An 18,869-nucleotide genomic window follows, 5' to 3' on the forward strand; every position below is an offset into this window, starting at 1 on the left:
GACGGCAAATCATCGAGTAAAACTGAAGTGATATCAGGTGTTCCCCAGGGAAGCGTCCTGGGACCTCTGCTGTTCCTGATCTATATAAATGACCTGGGTGACAATCTGAGCAGTTCTCTTAGGTTGTTCGCAGATGATGCTGTAATTTACCATCTAGTAAGGTCATCCGAAGACCAGTATCAGTTGCAAAGCGATTTAGAAAAGATTACTGCATGGTGTGGCAGGTGGCAGTTGACGCTAAATAACGAAAAGTGTGAGGTGATCCACATGAGTTCCAAAAGAAATCCGTTGGAATTTGATTACTCAATAAATAGTACAATTCTCAAGACTGTCAATTCAACTAAGTACCTGGGTGTTAAAATTACAAACAACTTCAGTTGGAAAGACCACGTAGATAATATTGTGGGGAAGGCAAGCCAAAGATTGTGTTTCATTGGCAGGACACTTAGAAGATGCAACAAGTCCACTAAAGAGACAGCTTACACTACACTCATTCATCCTCTGTTAGAATATTGCTGCACGGTGTGGGATCCTTACCAGGTGGGATTGACGGAGGACATCGAAAGGGTGCAAAAAAGGGCAGCTCATTTTGTATTATCACGTAATACGGGAGAGAGTGTGGCAGATATGATATGGGAATTGGGATGGAAATCATTAAAGCAAAGACGTTTTTCGGCGCGGCGAGATCTGTTTACGAAATTTCAGTCACCAACTTTCTCTTCCGAATGCGAAAATATTTTGTTGAGCCCAACCTACATAGGTAGGAATGATCATCAAAATAAAATAAGAGAAATCAGAGCTCGAACAGAAAGGTTTAGGTGTTCGTTTTTCCCACACGCTGTTCGGGAGTGGAATGGTAAAAAGATAGTATGATTGTGGTTCGATGAACCCTCTGCCACGCACTTAAATGTGAATTGCAGAGTAGTCATGTAGATGTAGAACTGCTCGGCCACATCAATGGAAATGTCTTATGGTTTTATGATGAGGATAATTATAATAATGACGACAATGTTGATGTACTGTGGAGAACAATGTTGAGGAAACAATGGACTAGAGACTTTGTATTATATTTACTAGTAATTTACATTCAGGAAATCAAATAAAATATTATTGCTAAGTATCTGTAGATGGAGAAAGTAGTTAATGGAGGAATCTAAGACGAGAGAGAAAGTAAAATTTTAGCTGAGCTTTACAAATATGAAAGTACAGAATTATATAGAATAATAATGTAACTGAGCAATTGAGCTATTAAATAAAATGAAAAAGTAATTACCAACTATGTTAAGAAAAGAATTATACACATAAAGTACGATCTAACTTCTGCACCATTTCAGTGCAGTAATGTGTTCATTGTAAATAAGTATAGTAGTAGTTCTAATGTTAGTTTATTACCTTATAAATAAATAAAAATTTATTTGAATGAAAGTAAATCTAATCTAATCTACTTGAGATGTGAAAAATGCCTACTTTGTCAAAATTGACTATGTGTCTGATTGTTTTCGCATGTGAATATTGCTTCATCAATCTGAATTTCCATGCTGCAAAATTTGTTTTTTACTTACCTATTCATCTTTTTATAATTACATTATACTATGTATTTGCCTTCTACTGTCTCAGTACAATGGAATTAACTGAACATAAATTCCCCAAAATGACAGTGATTTCAAATGTATTTATTTGCATTTAAAAGAAAGAAATTTAAATTGCTTTCATAAATGAGTCAGACTGAGAAAATATTATTATAGTCAGCCAGTCTTAGCAATACCAAAACATCTGGTGCTTTAGTGAAAAAAAATGTTCATGGAAATTGAAAAATAAGAAGTTTATAAGCTATGTCAGTTCACTTATTATTGTGGAGTCTTTGTGAGTGCAAGGCATAATGGAGAATGTTGTTTTTCAGACCTATATGAAGTTAATGATTAGAATTACAATGCAGAGCGATTTTTCTCTTTGAGGCATATCGATGGTATTATGAGATTTTGTGACATATTTTGCGTGTTGATGAGGTTTACATGGAGCTGAAGTGCTGGCAGAGATGAAGGTTTATTGTATTGTGAAATAAAATATTAGGGACTTATTAGTGTTCTATATTGTAATGCATTGGACTTTTGTTTATGATGGTATGCTGTAGAAAATTCTGAGAAATGGCTATAAGGAAGTTACAAAAATTATGTTGAGTCATTAGCCTTTGATCATATGACTGATGTTTATGAAAGTTTCACCGGGGTTTGATTTGTTTAAAATGTCTGAATTTTATTTAAGAACTGTATGATTCCATAGCATTGACATGAGAAAAAGTTAGTATTGGTAGGAAATAACTTACATGTATTACATATTTTGTTGCTCACTATTAATTTTGATCATGATATTTATGTGGAAAAAAAGACTGAAAGCTGAAAAATGACCATTCTCTTTTGCTGTCTAGAATTATTTGTCATCCAATGAAATGCTGACATTTCATATTGTCCCACTGAATCAGTGTACTTTATGTAGATGTGAAAGAAGAATTAAAAAAAAAAAAACAGTGACAAATAGTTAATGAACAGAACTTTAAAGCAGATTTCAGTATTGTTGACATTTTTGGCATAATTTATGGCCAATATTTTTTTACATAAGAAACAAAATAACTAAGTTTTCAAGAAAACATGTAGAATAAGGTAGTTGTCCAGTGACATAATTTGAAAGACTTGGAAAGCAATTTTTCATATGTTATTGTATAATCTGTTACGCGACATGAAAATTAATGAATGCGTTAATGTTTGTAACAGTCAGAGACGAAAGGACTGAATGAGTGATAAAATCTATAATTTTGCATATGGACTATATAGAGGGTCTGCTGACTTTGGTAGACACACCACATGGCAAGTGGGGCCTTCCCTAATGGCGTGTATCCATTCTTAATTTCTGGTGCACTCTATTCTCTTTCCTATCCAGGTTAAGTCCCCATTGTGCTCTTCAATTTATTTTATTTATTTATTTTTTTATTCTTGTCTGTCTCGGGTCTATCCTATTTATGTCACCTCAACTTCTGTGGATGATCCTATCCAACAGTGCTACCATTGTAGCATCCAACATGTTGTGAGGAGGGGAGGGGCGCGGTGGGGGGGGGGGGGAGGGGGGGGGGGAAGCCGTGGGTGCAATTTTCTGTACAGAAGATAAATTAAGAAGTAAGACATTATAAAATGTTGTTACAAAGACATTTCATTGATGATGTAAGAAAAAGGATAAGTCCCTAACTAAGTCCATTAATTCTGTCCTGTGATCTAAAGTATTTTGCTATATTTTGTTCCCAAGTGCTTCAAATAACTCTATATTGACTAAGATGTTTTGTTTCAATCATAGGGCATTACCAATCAATGATAATTCATCTTTTAAAGACAGATTTATAAATATTGGTAAACAGACATTCTAATGAAATACAAGTTCCACTGTAATGCTAATATGATAAAATCACTGTAATCTGTACCGTCCTTTTGCTTATCCCTTATATGTTATATGATATTTGGTAATAATTTGAGACTGACAGAACAGGTAAAAGATTAGACTTTGAAATTGTTTTTCAAAATTTTTGATAAAAGAACTCCGTAAAACAAAATTTGTTCTTGACTTCATTTGAATGAAGTGGTGGTGCCAAGGAAGTCAAAATGAAGTATATCATGTAATGAAGAACTGTTGAATATTAATCTGTTATATTCCAAAACTTGTTGGGATAACAAGTTTTATTATTTTGTACCAAAATTTTTCTCACGTTTCATGCTTTCACAATTTTTGGGGGGCTATTGCAATAAAACTGGTTATAGTGAGAGAAATGTACTACCCAATCTTGGGTCATTCAAGAGATGGAGAAGATTCAACCAAGAGTGGCACATTTCATGAAGGGATTATTTAGTATTGGCACATGCATTTCAGAGATACTCAGCAAACTCCAGTGGCAGACTTTACAGGAGAGACTTTGCAAATTGTGGGGAGGTTTACTGTTAAAATCCTGAGAGAGTACACACTGAGAAGAGTCTAGCAACATATTACTCTCCTCCACATGTCTCGCAAAATGGTCATGATGTGAAAATCAGATAAATTACAGATCGTATGAAAGTATAGCAACAGTTGTTCTTCCCTGCACCATTTATTAATTGAAGAGGGAAGAAGAAAAAGAAAGCTATAACAAAAGTACCTTCCACCCCACACAATAAAGTGGCTTACAGAGTGCAGATGTAGATATCTCCCAGTAGATAAAAAAATACTAGCTTTGGCTTTTCAATTGATCAGTTCAAGTACTCTCTCAGGCTGAACAGAAGCTTCAACATCACCCTGGCACTTCTTATTCTTTCTAATCTTCACAGAGCAGAGTTAAGTACTCAGCCTTTATCACCCTTATTGTAACAAAACAGAAATATCAAAATGTGACAGCAAAAGTTTTTCAGTAGGCTATTGATATTAAGAATAATTATTATTATCTGAGGTGCAAAGTGCTGTACAACTTACTCTGATCATGTTCGACTTTGAAGGATGCTCGTATAACATCATCTGCATTGGGGTCCATCCGGAATGTAAAAGGAGGCCCATTACTCTTTGACCTGTCATCATCATCAGTTGCCAGTATTTCTACAACTTTTCTGGGAGGAACATGTTCAGGAAGTACAGGTCTATAATCTCTCAGGAATGTAGGGGCATTATCATTTATGTCCTGAACAATTACAGTTAATGTAGCTGTTGCTGTCTTTGGGGGAATGCCATCATCAATTGCGAGAACTTTAACCTGTGAGGAGAAAAAGGATTTAAATGATAATGAGAATGAAAGCTGGAGTGCTCTCATGATAACCATGTAAATACAAAATATGAAAATCAGACACACAATGAGATGCAATGTGACTCACTTCTTTTCTGACACACATAATAAAAAGTAAATGGCTGGCTGATTCCAATATGGTGATAGTGACAAACTAATATAAGTCAAAAAATTACTAGTTTTGTTTCTTCTGAGTCTGTTTTTTTATTTAGTAGGATTTGGGAACAGAAAAGTAACCAAGAGTAGGTTACAGTCACAGTTTCATAAATGCATCTTTTGCTGATGCTTTTATTTTCAAGAGTATAATAAGTTCTTTGCTTATAACAGATTTGCTACATTGTTATTGATTTCAAAATACTAATGTATTGCACAGAAATGCTGTAATTTCAGTGTTATATGAATGCTATTTTGGTCTGAAACAAATCCAATCGTTGATGAAGTTGCTTTTTGTTTATGTACAAATCTATTTCTGAAATTTTTTTCAATGTCAGTACAAACTCATCAATAACAACTGTACAGTTGTAAGTCTTAACTGAACAACAACAGAAAAAAACAGCATCAGAGACTTACTTGATGTCGTGGTGTTTCTTCTCTGTCAAGATTCCTCTGAATTGACACAATACCATCTTGACTGATGGCAAACTGTCGTTTACGATCTGAAGTGCGGTCTATTGCGTATTTCACTTTGCTCTTTCCTCCTTGGTCAGGGTCTGTTGCCTTGAAGGTTTCTAAGCTTTTTCCCAGTTCAGCATTTTCATATACTGAAACTTCAATATTGGGACGTTCAAATTGAGGTTTATTGTCATTAATATCCCTTAACCTGACAACAACCCATGAGTAGGCCACATGGTATTTATCATTGTCATTATCTTCACCCTGAAAATCATAATGGGAATCATTTTCTGATACCAGTAAAATCTAAAATTTCATAATCTCTACACTAAGAAACTTTTAGTTACATACTATTCATTTGTACACTCAGTTCTTAGCTATGGCATTCTTTTTTTGGGGAACAAATGTACAAAACATGAACACAATTTTCAAACTCCAGAAAAGAGCCATAAGAATCATAACCAAAAATGGTAGTCGAGCTCATTGTAAAGATCTGTTCAAAACACTGGGGATTTTAACAGCACCATGTGAATAAATTTACCAGTCAGTTGTACACATCAAAAATAACATTGGTAATTACTGCACAAACAGTTCTGTCCATGACCATGGAACGAGAGCTAGACTCAACTTACATTTGCCAAGAAAAAATAAACATAAAACTCAAAACAGCATTTTCTACCAAGGTATAAAACTGTACAATAAATTGCCAAAAGAGATAAAAGAAATTGCAAAAATACACTTATTTAAAAAGGCAGCTAAAAAGTACCTGTTATGCAATACATTTTACACATTGAAGGATTACTTAGATAAAACCGAGTACAGGTCTGGCAAAAAAAGTTATACACATAAATAATAATAATGATTAGAAAACATCCAACATTCCACATAATACCTTCACACTATGTTTTTTCCTTCTTTTTTCCTTTTCTAGAAAAACTTATCCCAAGCTACGCATTGCACAATACTAACACCTCTTCCTCTTTCTGAGCTCAACATCTCACTCATTATAGAGGGATGCTGATGCAGTTTTTCAGGATAGCAAATGGGAAGTTGTGGTACAGAAAATTGCCCAGAGATCACCAGTGTGTGTGTGTGTGTGTGTGCGTGTGTGTGTGTGTGTGTGTGTTTGTGTGTGTAGTGAATGAAGTGTTATGAAACAATGTGTGTCTAGTGTGTGCAGTGACTGATAGTGAGATATGAGTGGACAGTGCAGCATTACATAATTTAGTAAGTTAATTGTAAAAAAAGTATTACATACCAGGAGTAAATGTAATGATTGTCTCTAACTAGAAATCCGTACATGTATGTGTATACGAATTAGCTTATTTTAAATTGGTCTAAACTTGTAAATACTTTGACACGTCCTATATCCTTATAAAAAGAGAACTATGGATGAATAAAGCTGCTGCTGCTGCTACTACTACTACTACTACTACTACTATACTTTATCAGATGTGTGATTAGCAGCATTAAATACTAACCTTATCATTGACTTGTATTCTAAACCTAAAACCATTGCTCTGCATCTGATCCTCATAATCAAGTGGTTGAACAATTTTCAGTGAACCTGTTCCATCATTATTCCTCACCATTGTAAATTTGTCAGCACCATAGCCACTATTTTCAAGAACCTGCAAAAGAGTAAGTTTAATGCTGTTTAGAAATTTTTGCAGGAAAGCGAATTTTAACAAATATGAGTACTATATATGATTGTGTTCCATACTTACCTTATACTGGAATTTATTTGTTTCATCTTCATCATGCACAGTCACAGTAAGAATAGGAGTCTCAGGAAGGTTTGTCTCATCAGTCTCGTCTACTTCAGTGAACCATTCATCTTTTGTGAATTGTGGAGGCATGTCATTTATATCTTTAACTCTTATGGACGCTGTTCCAGTCCCTGAAAAGGAAAAGCTTTCTGATAATTGTTGACAACCAACAGGATCAGCTTACTTTAGATAAATATTAGTTAAAATATTCCAGTCACAAACCTGAAATTGTATTTTCCCCAAACACTGTCAGAGCATGCAATGTCTTGCATTTCATCTTTATCACAACTAGTTTTAAATCACCAGGAAACAAGTGGTTATTAAAATGCCACTTCTGTGATGTAAACTTACAAGTTTAGGAAAACATTGAGATTTACACAAAAACTTACAAGTTTACGTAGGAGAGAAAAGTCACTCTTAATCCAAAATCAAAAGATTTTTTAAAGTAAAAAATGGTCATTGCAGTGTATGAATAAAATTAATTTGTCAAATGAAAATGTTAAAGACTGCCAGTGAAGTTTACATTTTGTATTGTTCTTTAGGTAGAGAAGACCACTGAGTGACTTTACTATTCTTAGTTCATGAATAAGTTAATATGATGCCATCTGCCTGATTAATTAATAATCATTTTATTTTTTCTCTCAAAATTGCAATATGAAAGGAAAAAGAAAGAGAATGTTTAACATTGTAACAGACAGTGCATGTATTTGCCAATGTAATAAACTGGTACAAGTGGAAAATAGCTCACAGTAATTCATGACTGAATGAAACACATAAAATGAAGAAACAAAGAAGAAATTCTAACAACTAAAAGAAATTTCTTTACACAAGTGAGAGAAAACAAGTATAAGTCACTCTGAATATCAGATCAAGAGACACAAAAGGTTCAGAGAGCATGTTGTGTAAATGGCTCAAGGGGTACACAACAGTACTATGACAGGCCACCACCACACAGGTACAACCACTTGCGCAGCACTTCTCAGTTCTGAGCAGCTTTCTCCACTACTTGGGACCACTTTATGCTTCTGCAATGTCTATCAGTGCAGTGTAGTGTGTTTGATCACCAATAGTATTGTCAACTGCCAAAGAGAGCACTGCGAGATGCTGACTACTTTGTTTCTGTCAAGTCCCAGTGGAGATGGAGATACTTCAGCCATCAGACAGAAAAGATGATGCACTATGGACACTCACTCATTACAGTTCAGTGCCTGCAGCCAGTTTAGTTTAGTGCCTCCAGTCAGCTCAGTACAGTTCTTGCAATTATGCTAGGGAGCACAGTACCACAAGTTTTTCTCAGAAGACTACCTGCCAACTTAGCAGTTGCTATTTACAGAGGAACAGGACAGTCAAACAAGTGTCTGCTTAAATACTTTCAGTCACAGCGGTAATATCAGAGACTGCCAAGAGACAGCTAGGTTATTTAAATTTCATTTTATTAGGGACAGACCATCAGTAATGAATGTTATTGACTATTTCTTATTGTGTTACCACATATCTGTTCTAGTGCTGCTTTGTCATGCAAGAGTATAATTTGATAGTATTAGTGTGCAAACTGCCACTCATTTTAGTGAATTATAGTAGTACATGAGTTTTCTGCTACTGTGGATGTTTGGGCTGAATTAATGGTAACATTCAGTTACAACTTTCCAACACAGTAAGGGGTTGAAAAACAGTTGGCTAACTATTAATGATGTGCCAAAGTTTAAATTTGTAACATAATTAAAGTATTTGGATGGAGACACTTGATAAAGAATTGCAGAGAACAGTGAAGGCAAAAAAAGAAAAAAATATATATGGAGACTAGGAGAGACAAAGGGGAAAAATGGGAAATATAAAAATAAAGATGAACATATGAATAAAAAGGGAAGACACTAACAAAAAGGGAGGCAGGTAATGAGCAAAATATAAAGAAAAAATGTGGACTTCAAATAGAAAATGGAAAGCAAAGACAATTCTGGAAGAGAATAGATTACTAGAAAGGAAGAAGAGATTAGCGTAGGTTAAGATTAGATGCACAGCAAGAGCATGGTGATGGATTGCCTGTTTGTTGTTTAGAATCACTAAAATTGAAAAGAGAGTCTAAATGATATGAGTAAGGGAACAAGTAGCCTTGTTTCTGGTATTTTGTTCCAAATATATTCACAATCACAAAGTTTGAAGTTTCCTTATAAAGTTACCTGGAGCTATATTGTCTTGGGAATGAGCTTGATGGCTATCATACTTCCACTGTAATACATTGCTGGCCATCATCAAATCATGAAGGTGGTGTGCAACAAATACCAAATTGGCATGAAGTGCACTGCTTGCTTGAATATGCAAAAGATTAGCATTTCGGCACAGCTACACAAACTAGGTATGAGTAATGCCACATACATTCTGTATAAAAGGAAAGATTACACAGTGAGTTTCTCACTCAGAAATTGCATTTGAATATTGTTCATTTGTAAAAAGATCATGTTGTTGTTGGTGCCTTCAGTCTGAAGACTTGTTTGATGAAACTCTCTGCTCTGTGTAAGAATGAGATTCAACTGCCAGCATGTGTTGAAATTCAACAGTGGTGAAGCAATGACCTGCAGTTTATCATTCTGCAATATCACTGCTTGTGTTGATCAAGGATCCACAGACTGTCATGCAAAATATGGAATCAGTGGGCTCTGGAACACCATATTCAACATCTAAATGACCTACCTGAGGTAGAAAAGAAACATATTGTTCACTCAGCTCTGCATGATTGTACAGCCATATCACTTACCTTGAGTCTAAAAATGGGTTTGTTAATAGCATGGCAGGTACCCACACAGACAGGGTGATGATGACAAGAGCTTCACAGACTGTCAGAATGTGGCTTCCCTTGATGTGGAAGCAGAGGGTTGTGCACTGACAATGGTGTCCCAAACAAAAACACCAGAGTGGACCCACACTGTCTTTCTAAAAGATGTAGGTATGTGGACTCATCATGGAGAATGAAACCTGCCAGATTGCATTTGCTATTGTCATACGGGTCCAGTATCTGGCATCATGGTATGGGGTGACAAAGGTGCACAATACGGACACCTCCACACCACATAGTCAGTAATTTCATGTTTTTGCTGTATTAAGGCTGATGGCTGTGCCTTGTCTTCGAGGTCTCAATAATTTTAGCTTTTAAAAAGATAATGTAAGGCCACATGTTTACCTTGTTGTCTTCACCTGCCTAAATAGAGAGGGTGTTCGACAGTTGCAGGGGCCAGCACATTCTCCAGATCTCTCAACCATTAAAAACATGTGATCATGGGTTGGTGAGAGACTGAGATGCCACCACTCACCTCCACTTTGATTGAAGAACTCTGGCACAGAGATGACACGGTATAGAATGATGTACCCATATCTGTCACCTAAGCATGGTTTCATATTATGCCCATCCAGGCTAGAGCTGTTTTTGCTGCCACAGGTGGCAGCTCTGTATATCCCCAAATCAGCTATAAATTTAATTATATACAATGAGGTGACAAAACTCCTGGGATACCCCCTAATATTGTGTTGGACCTCTTTCTGCCTGGTGTAGTGCAGCGGTTTGATGTGGCATGGACTCAACAAGTCACTGGAAATCCTCTTTAGAAATACTGAGGCATGCTGCTTCTATAGCCATCCATAACTGCAGAAGTGCTGCCAGAGCAGGATTTTGTGCATGAACTGACCTCTTCATTACATACCATAAATGTCTGATGAGATTCTTATTAGGTGATCTCGATGGCCAAATCATGCATTCAAATTGTTCAACATGTTCTTCAAACTAGCCGTGAACAACTGTGGCCTTGTGACATGGGGCACTGTCACCATAAAAATTCCATTTTTGTTTGCTGCAAATGGTCTCTTAGTAGCCCAACATAACCATTTTCAGTCAATGATCACATCAGCTGGACTAGAGGACCCAGCCCATTCTGTGTAAACAAAGCCCACACCATAATGGAGCCACTAACAGCTTACACAGTATCTTGTTGATAACTTGGGTCCGTGGCTTCATGCGCTCTGTGCCATCCCTACCATTAGCTCTTACCAACTGAAATTAGGACTCATATGACCAGGCCATGGTTTTCCAGTCATCTAGGATCCAACTGATATGGTCATAAGCCCAGGAGAGATGCTGCAGGTGATGTCGTACTTTTAGCAAAAGCATTTCCATTGGTTGTCTGCTGCCATAGTCCATTAACACCAAATTTTGCACACTGTGTAAATTGATATGTTTGTAATACATTCAAGATTGGTTTCTGCAGTTATTCCATGCAGTGCTGGTCTGTTAGCACTAACAACACTACACAAATGCCACTGCTCTCAGTCATTAAGTGATGGATGTTGACCACTACATTTTCCATGGTGAGAGGTAATGCCTAAAATCTGGTATTCTCAGAACACTCTTGACACGGTGGCTCTCAGAACATTGAAATCTCTAACAAAATCAGAAATGTAATGTTCTATGCATCTAGCTCCAACTACCATTCCATGTTTAGTCTGTCACAGTCATAATCACATTGGGAACCTTTTAACTTACATCATCCAAGAGCAGACGACAGCTCTACCAATGCAATGTGCCTTTTATACCTTATGTATATGATACTAAGTCATCTGTTTCTGCTATCGCATTACTTTTGTCACCTCAGTGCATAATCTTCTTACTATACTATATACACACCATAATTATATTTCATTCTTTGCTATTCTTCCTAGTGTTGCATCTATAATGGCCAGCAAAGTGTGTATATATGTATGTACTTATGTCCAATTAGGGGCTGAAATGTGTGGTGCTTGTGTGGAGTGTATGAGAACTTTTCCTACAGTGCTTCTCTTGTGACTAAGAATGTTGGTGTAACGATGTGTGGTTGAGTGTGTCAGATGCTCACTCATAGGAATGATAAAGGACATGAGCCTGCAGACAGTAAGGTGTAGAAACTGATAAACTGCAAGAGAAATATGCTGACTAGGGAAACAGAAGTCATTATTGGTTGCTGACAAGATGATACAGCTTATATATCTTGGGAAGAGGACTGACATTGAGTGTATGGTGTTTTAGTGGATGGCATGTCTAATAGATTTGGAAGCTGGATCAGAGAGTCAGACCAATATCTTCAGAGTTCTTTAATTTCAGTTGACATAATAGGAGAAAGATTGTGTCAAATATTTTAAGCACATTCTAAACCTTCACCACATCTCTTGTTCCTACCAAAGAAACTACTTAGAAAGTTCAGAAAAGTAAATACTCAACATTTTCCTTATTGTTTGTGAATCCAAAAATGGTTCAAATGGCTCTGAGTACTATGGGACTTAACATCTGTGGTCATCAGTCCCCTAGAACTTAGAACTACTTAAACCTAACTAACCTAAGGACATCACACACATCCATGCCCGAGGCAGGATTCAAACCTGCGACCGTAGCAGTTGCGCGGCTCCGGACTGAGTGCCTAGAACCGCTAGACCACCGCGGCCGGCGTTTGTGAATCCCATTCAGAATTTTCAAGCTGGTAAGTGGATGCTCTCTACCGCGTCAAACAACATTAACATATTACGAGTTACAGTAATTAATTGCCTACATTACTGCATATTTGTTTCAAATATTTCTTTTTCCATTCTAGGGGTTTTACTGATTTGCTCATCATTTACATTCCACAACCATTCAAGATCACAAAACCCTTGGATAAATAACATAATTAAATACCTTTTAACCCTCCTCCATCCATGGCCACCACCTGGATGGAATAATCTGGAGTTCGTTCACGATCAAGGCAACATACAGCTGTCTTGATTACACCAGTCTCTGATTCTATTTCAAATATTGGAGAACCAGTTTCCTCTTCTATAACATTCTTCTCAATGGAGTATATAAGCCTGGCATTAGATCCTTCATTCGGGTCATCATAATCCACTGCAGTCATTGTCATGACAACCATTCCTGAAAATGAGTAATATGTAATACACTGAAAACACATATTTTTTTTATTTTCAACATACATACTCTTGGGTGACTTACCTGCAGTTCCATTTTCTGTTACATTTCCGAAATAAATTCCCTGAGGGAACACTGGTGCATTGTCATTAATGTCTTTCAAGTTGACTTGTACATCAGCATATCCAACAAGACCTTCACCACCCTCATCTTGAGCAAATACTGTAAACCTCCATTGAGGGCGTCCATTTGGCTGGTCTCTGTCCAGGGGCTAAGAAATAGAGCAATATGTGATGAGTCTTTATGTACTACATATAGTTTACTAAATTCATTATTGCTCATCTCTCTCTCTCTCTCTCTCTCTCTCTCTCTCTCTCTCACACACACACACACACACACACACACACATGTATGTGCGTGTGCATGCCCACACACACATGGATTTGGGGTGGGGAGAGGGGGAGGAGGGGGAGGAGGAGGAAGGCTTTGTGAAGTGCTGGGAAAATGGGTAACTGATGGTTGAACCCTATAGAGAATTTCTTATTATTATTTACCAATGATTTATTCACCTGGTATCAGAAATAATGCAGTCCAGAGATATTCCCAGAAATTAACATGAATTTGTTCTGTTGTGTCACAGTTCCTTTGCCCCCGAGACACTGATAGAAAGATGGCAGAGCTGTCATAATGCGTGAAGGCTGAGAGCAATCAGGTGGGAAACAAAGAGCTGTGCACAATGGATCATTGATCTTTAAAATAAGTAACACATGTATATTTATTCCTACTCTCTACACCTGAAAACAGGTTTTAAAAAATACAGTTTATTTCTGCCTGCACTTCCAAATACACCACTGCATTCACTCCCACATCTGATTGATTACTCAGCACTGGACACAAAGTGCAACATAATTATAAAAGTAGAGAATTTGTGCTACCCATGACTCATGTCAAAAAAAATAAACAATTGAAGTCACAAATTAATATAACAACATCACTGCTGTTTCTCATCATGCCCCAAACAGTAGTAAAAACTACTCTAAATAAAATCAAAGACATATTTGACGATTTTTAAGATATTATCTCTTAAAGTTTTTTAATCGATGTTATTTATCACTGGGTGTTGAACCCGTACAGTACATGCAGCTGTACGTGTTAAAGACCTGCTTCTGCACTAGGGAGGTGTGCTGGTCCCAGATCAAATCGGCTGAGTGGGTTAACAAGTTCTTATTTATCATCCATTCCATTGTACAAACGATATAGGACTTGACATAAACAGAATGGTGTACTGGCCAGCCTGGATGTGATTTCAGGCAGTTTTCCACATCCCACTGGGTGAATACCAGGCTGGAGACCCAGTCACCTCAGTTACATGATTTGCAAACATTTAGAAAATTTTTGCTCACTTTCACATGGATAACACTACATTCAGGCTTTTGGGCTACAAATATTCCACTCATCAGGAGTGGTGACAGGAAGGGCATCTGGCCGCTCCTTAAATTAACCATACCAAACCTGTTAATAACAATGCAAAGCATGTGCTGATGCGGTGCTAAGGCACAAGAAAAAGAAGACAATCTGTCACTAGGTACTGATAATCTATTGCTGAATTAAACTACCCATTTCTTTTTATTAGCAACATACTATATATATAAACAAATCACCAACATGCACCTTCCCATTGTTGTAACAATATGATGTGTGATGGAAGTCCAACAGTGTGACTTCTTATCAACCTCCACAACACTTAATTAAAGAAGCTAGTGAGAATGGTGCATTGATCTGCTATAGGTGAGTGGTTGCCTTTCTCTTATTTTACATACTGGCCCACCCAGGAATTTCCATTACTCTTCTGCATTTATAATTCAGTTATTTTCACCGTGTTTTCAGATGTTGTACTGGACTGATAACCAGAATATTGGTATAATAGCCAAGAATCATGATTTACAGCTGTGACTGCTTCAAATTTGAAATCCCCTGCAGTAAACATTAACATAGGGAAGTTGCCTATATCGAAGTCATATGTTCCTTTGACACACTTACAAGAAACATGTTCTGACAAGACAATATTCAAACACATTGGTTTTTTTTTAATATTCACTTCTTACTTTACTGCACTACTGAAAGACACATATTTGTCAAGTGTGTAGCCAAATGGTACAACGGTGATTTTGTAATTTGAGAAATACATTTGGAGTAATAACTAAAACACAATCACAAACAGTCTTGACTTGATTTACTAACACAATGTCATGTTTTATCTCATAGTAGCATTACAAAATAATGATTTAACTGGTCATGTAGTTGTATTAGTCTCACTTTTAGTAAAAGTGGCAGCAAATTCATGCCATTCCATTCATCCCTCCAAAATGTTGCATTTTTTGTTCAATAGTGTGAATATGAATGACCTTACCTTGCGAACTCAGATTTACAAGAATTTCAATCTTCTTTGAGAGGATATTTGTATAATAATAGTCACACTATTTCAGAATTTTGTGTATGAGATGACAAAGGCAGATCTCAATGCACTGAAAATTCTTGCCTTAATGATAATAACAGAAGAAAGTAGTTTTGGACTGGATTTTGTAGAATTTTTCAAACATGAAAAATAAGTCTGAAATGTAGGAAGAAGGGTTATCAAACTCTAGGAACTCAAGCATTAATATAATATGTCATCACAAACAAAAATGTTTTTTCAGAGACATCAGACACATCAGACACGTAATGGGAAGCTGGAGGTAGAGTGTGCACATATAAGCAAGAGCTGGTTATCAGAAAGACTGACTAATTAAATAAAATAACAAAATTAGCTATAGCTTTATGACGACAGGAAAGGACTGCAAAGAATAGGATGACCAAATTGTTGCACTAAATTTTGGAAGCAAGATACTTTGAATTATTATCTTACAATTATTGACTTTACTGTTATCTTGTTAAATCATTACTTGTGCTTCATTAATTTTTAGATAAACTCCCAGATATCAAAGTGTGTTGAATTAAATAATCAAATTATTCTGAGAAGGGAGTTCAGGAGAGCAAAATGGTAGTTTCCATACAAATGTACTGCCTAGTGTCATATACGTCACAGGGAGACATTGTACATATGACATACAACACCAACAAACAGCTATTTCTTTTTGGAACTGGTACAGTATTTTTTTTGGTGAACCAATTGATGTGAAGCAAATTGACATCAAAAACTATGAGACACATAGGGTAACCTCCGGATTTTTCTTTAAGTGTTGCTTATCTGCATTAACTTTCTTTTTATCAATAAAATGGAACCAAGATTAACAATGGAGAAATATTATCATTAAGATTTGTGTTGCCAGGATGTCCATAAAGGAGAAAACATTGTGAAATCATGAAATAGTCAATGTTGACAGATACATTTTCCTGTTAATCACAACTTGTGCAGAAGTTTCCAGTGAATCTTCACAGCCATTTCATTTTATCAATTTTTCTCTCTAATGCTTCTGTCTTTTTCCAAGACTTAGAGATCAGATACAGATAAATATATACCAATGCACTGAAAATATATAGTAAAATGTTGCTGCTAAAAAGTGCAGAGATCATGCTTCAAAAGGGAAAATAATGCTCAGATGACATTTTACTTTCAAAGTTACCAGTTCAGAAGAAAATTAAAATAAAGATATTTGGGTAACTAACCTAAAAATAATAATAAATAAATAAATCTATATAACTGCTAGTATTTGACATCCTACTCTGCAAGTTTATCAGGTGTAAATGACAAACAGGAGCTGCAATATTAAGAGAACCCTGTGTGGATACAAATATGTTACTGGACAATAACTTCTGACACAGTACCGGTAAATGGATCATCAGGAAGCAAGTATAATTTACCTGCCATTTGCTTTCCACCTGAATCCATAGTTCACTGATACTTTCCATAAGACACTTACAGGTTGAGTATCAAGCAATCCAGCCCACATTTTACTGCTAAATAGTGTAGGAGCTCAAGAGCTAAATCAGAGAAGAAATGTAATTGTAATTGTAATTTTATTTATCCTGTAGATCATAAATTGTGTGCAGAGAAGCACATGATGATATAGGACAAGTCAAAACTGATATCTAATGAATGCTGCAGGAAATGTCAACACTTTGCATGTTGCAACATAATGCAATCAAAGTAATGTAATGAAGGGAACATATTTGTACACATTCTTTACAATTCATAATTGATGTCAGAAGTACCTGTAACATGCTACAGCAGAGGTTAGTGGTAATATCAAAATAGCATCTCACTATTACATCTAACAAAAATTACCTTTGGAAATGGGTAATCCAGCATTTGCTGCTTTAGCATGCTAATACTTCAACAACAACATAGAGAAGTGCACAGATAGGCAAAGTTGGTGATGCCATCATTTCAACCAAAAATAGGCGAGGCTTTAACTGAGAAGATGATCTGTGTCAATGCTCTGTGACACATTTTTTATTGTGCCATTTACACTTGTGTTCTAAAACATGCTTTGGCATTATAGTTGGTGAACAATGCTAGAAGCATCTTAGTATTCACAAAAAATCGAGTTGTACATTGTCTGAATAATAATAGGCTGGGTCAGTTCATAAAAGCCAAGAGGAATTCTCATAATACCTAAGCTAAATTCTATGTTATATTGGCAAATTAAAAACTTTTTAGTGTAGGTACTTTGTATGTTGTATTTTTATTGAATATGACAGTTGCTTGGATGACTAATTAATTACAGTTGGACATGCATTTTTTTGTCTCTTTCTCCTTTATTGTTTGTTGGGCAGAACCACTTTACAGAGGAGAAAAGATGTCACAATGGTGGTAAAGAACAACACATGGATGAAATAAGGAGATACAGCACAATGTTATTGCAGCCATGATAGACATAAAGATAGCACTCACCACAGTAGTACAAGTTTATCTGCCTACAGCTCCACAGATAATAAAGAGACTGAAAGAAAGTATGATGAGGTATAAATTATTCACGTAGTTAAGATAGATGAAAATTTAATGGTGATGGGAGAAATCTGTTGTAGCAAAAGGAGGAGAACGAAATATAGCAGAACATGGACTGGGGGGAAAAGGAATGATGAGGAAACCCACCTGGTAGAATTCTGTGGTGAGCATAACTGAGGTTGTTTAAGTGGAAGAGATCTGGAGACACTGCAAAGTTTCAGACTGGTTATATAACAGTAAGACAGAGATTTTGAAATCAGGTTTTAAACTACAAAACAGATCCAGTGGCAGATACAGACTCTGATCATATTTTAATGATTATGAACTACAGGTTAAAACTGAAGAATTTGCTGAAAGATACGAAATTGAGAAGATGGAATCTGGATAAATTGAAAGACCCAGAGATTGTTCAGAGTTTCAAAGGGAGCTTTGGGCAACAATTAACTGAAACATGGGAAAGAATACAAAAGTACAGGCTGACAATTATTGAACTATATGAAATAAAATTGTCATAAATTCTCAGTGGTTTGTGTTAGGACATTCAAGCTGCATCGTTGGTGGTGGGGCATGATGGGAATTGGTATATGCATGTGCACATGCCTTGCTGTTGTCGGCCTTTTGCACATGAAAATGTCACGGTACAACATACCTGAGCATATAGCTCTTGTGAAGGCCTACTATGCCAGCAATAACAGCTCAATTGTGGCTCAAAGAGAGTTTGCAACCAAGTTCCTGCTGAAGACAACCTGTCCAAGTGTGCTAACAATCAAGAATTTTATTCACAAGTTTGAGAGAATGGGTACCGTTCATGATGACAGCCCTGGTAATGTCAGTCAT

The 18,869-nt window shown here is 36.3% G+C and overlaps 1 protein-coding gene across 1 annotated transcript in view; it reads right to left on the reverse strand.

Annotated features, from left to right (window-relative positions):
* LOC126263300 (neural-cadherin-like) overlaps positions 1-18,869 on the reverse strand; it is a 420,924-nt gene that overhangs the window by 217,144 nt on the left and 184,911 nt on the right. Inside the window, exons 6-11 of the mRNA XM_049960388.1 lie at positions 13,169-13,355; positions 12,857-13,090; positions 7,126-7,298; positions 6,880-7,029; positions 5,357-5,662; positions 4,483-4,756 (exon numbers count right to left, since the gene is read on the reverse strand). Coding sequence (XP_049816345.1) covers positions 4,483-4,756; positions 5,357-5,662; positions 6,880-7,029; positions 7,126-7,298; positions 12,857-13,090; positions 13,169-13,355 — 1,324 coding nt within the window. The remainder of the gene's footprint in view (positions 1-4,482; positions 4,757-5,356; positions 5,663-6,879; positions 7,030-7,125; positions 7,299-12,856; positions 13,091-13,168; positions 13,356-18,869) is intronic.

The sequence above is a fragment of the Schistocerca nitens genome, chromosome 6, assembly GCF_023898315.1.
Source record: "Schistocerca nitens isolate TAMUIC-IGC-003100 chromosome 6, iqSchNite1.1, whole genome shotgun sequence".
NCBI lineage: Eukaryota > Metazoa > Arthropoda > Insecta > Orthoptera > Acrididae > Schistocerca > Schistocerca nitens.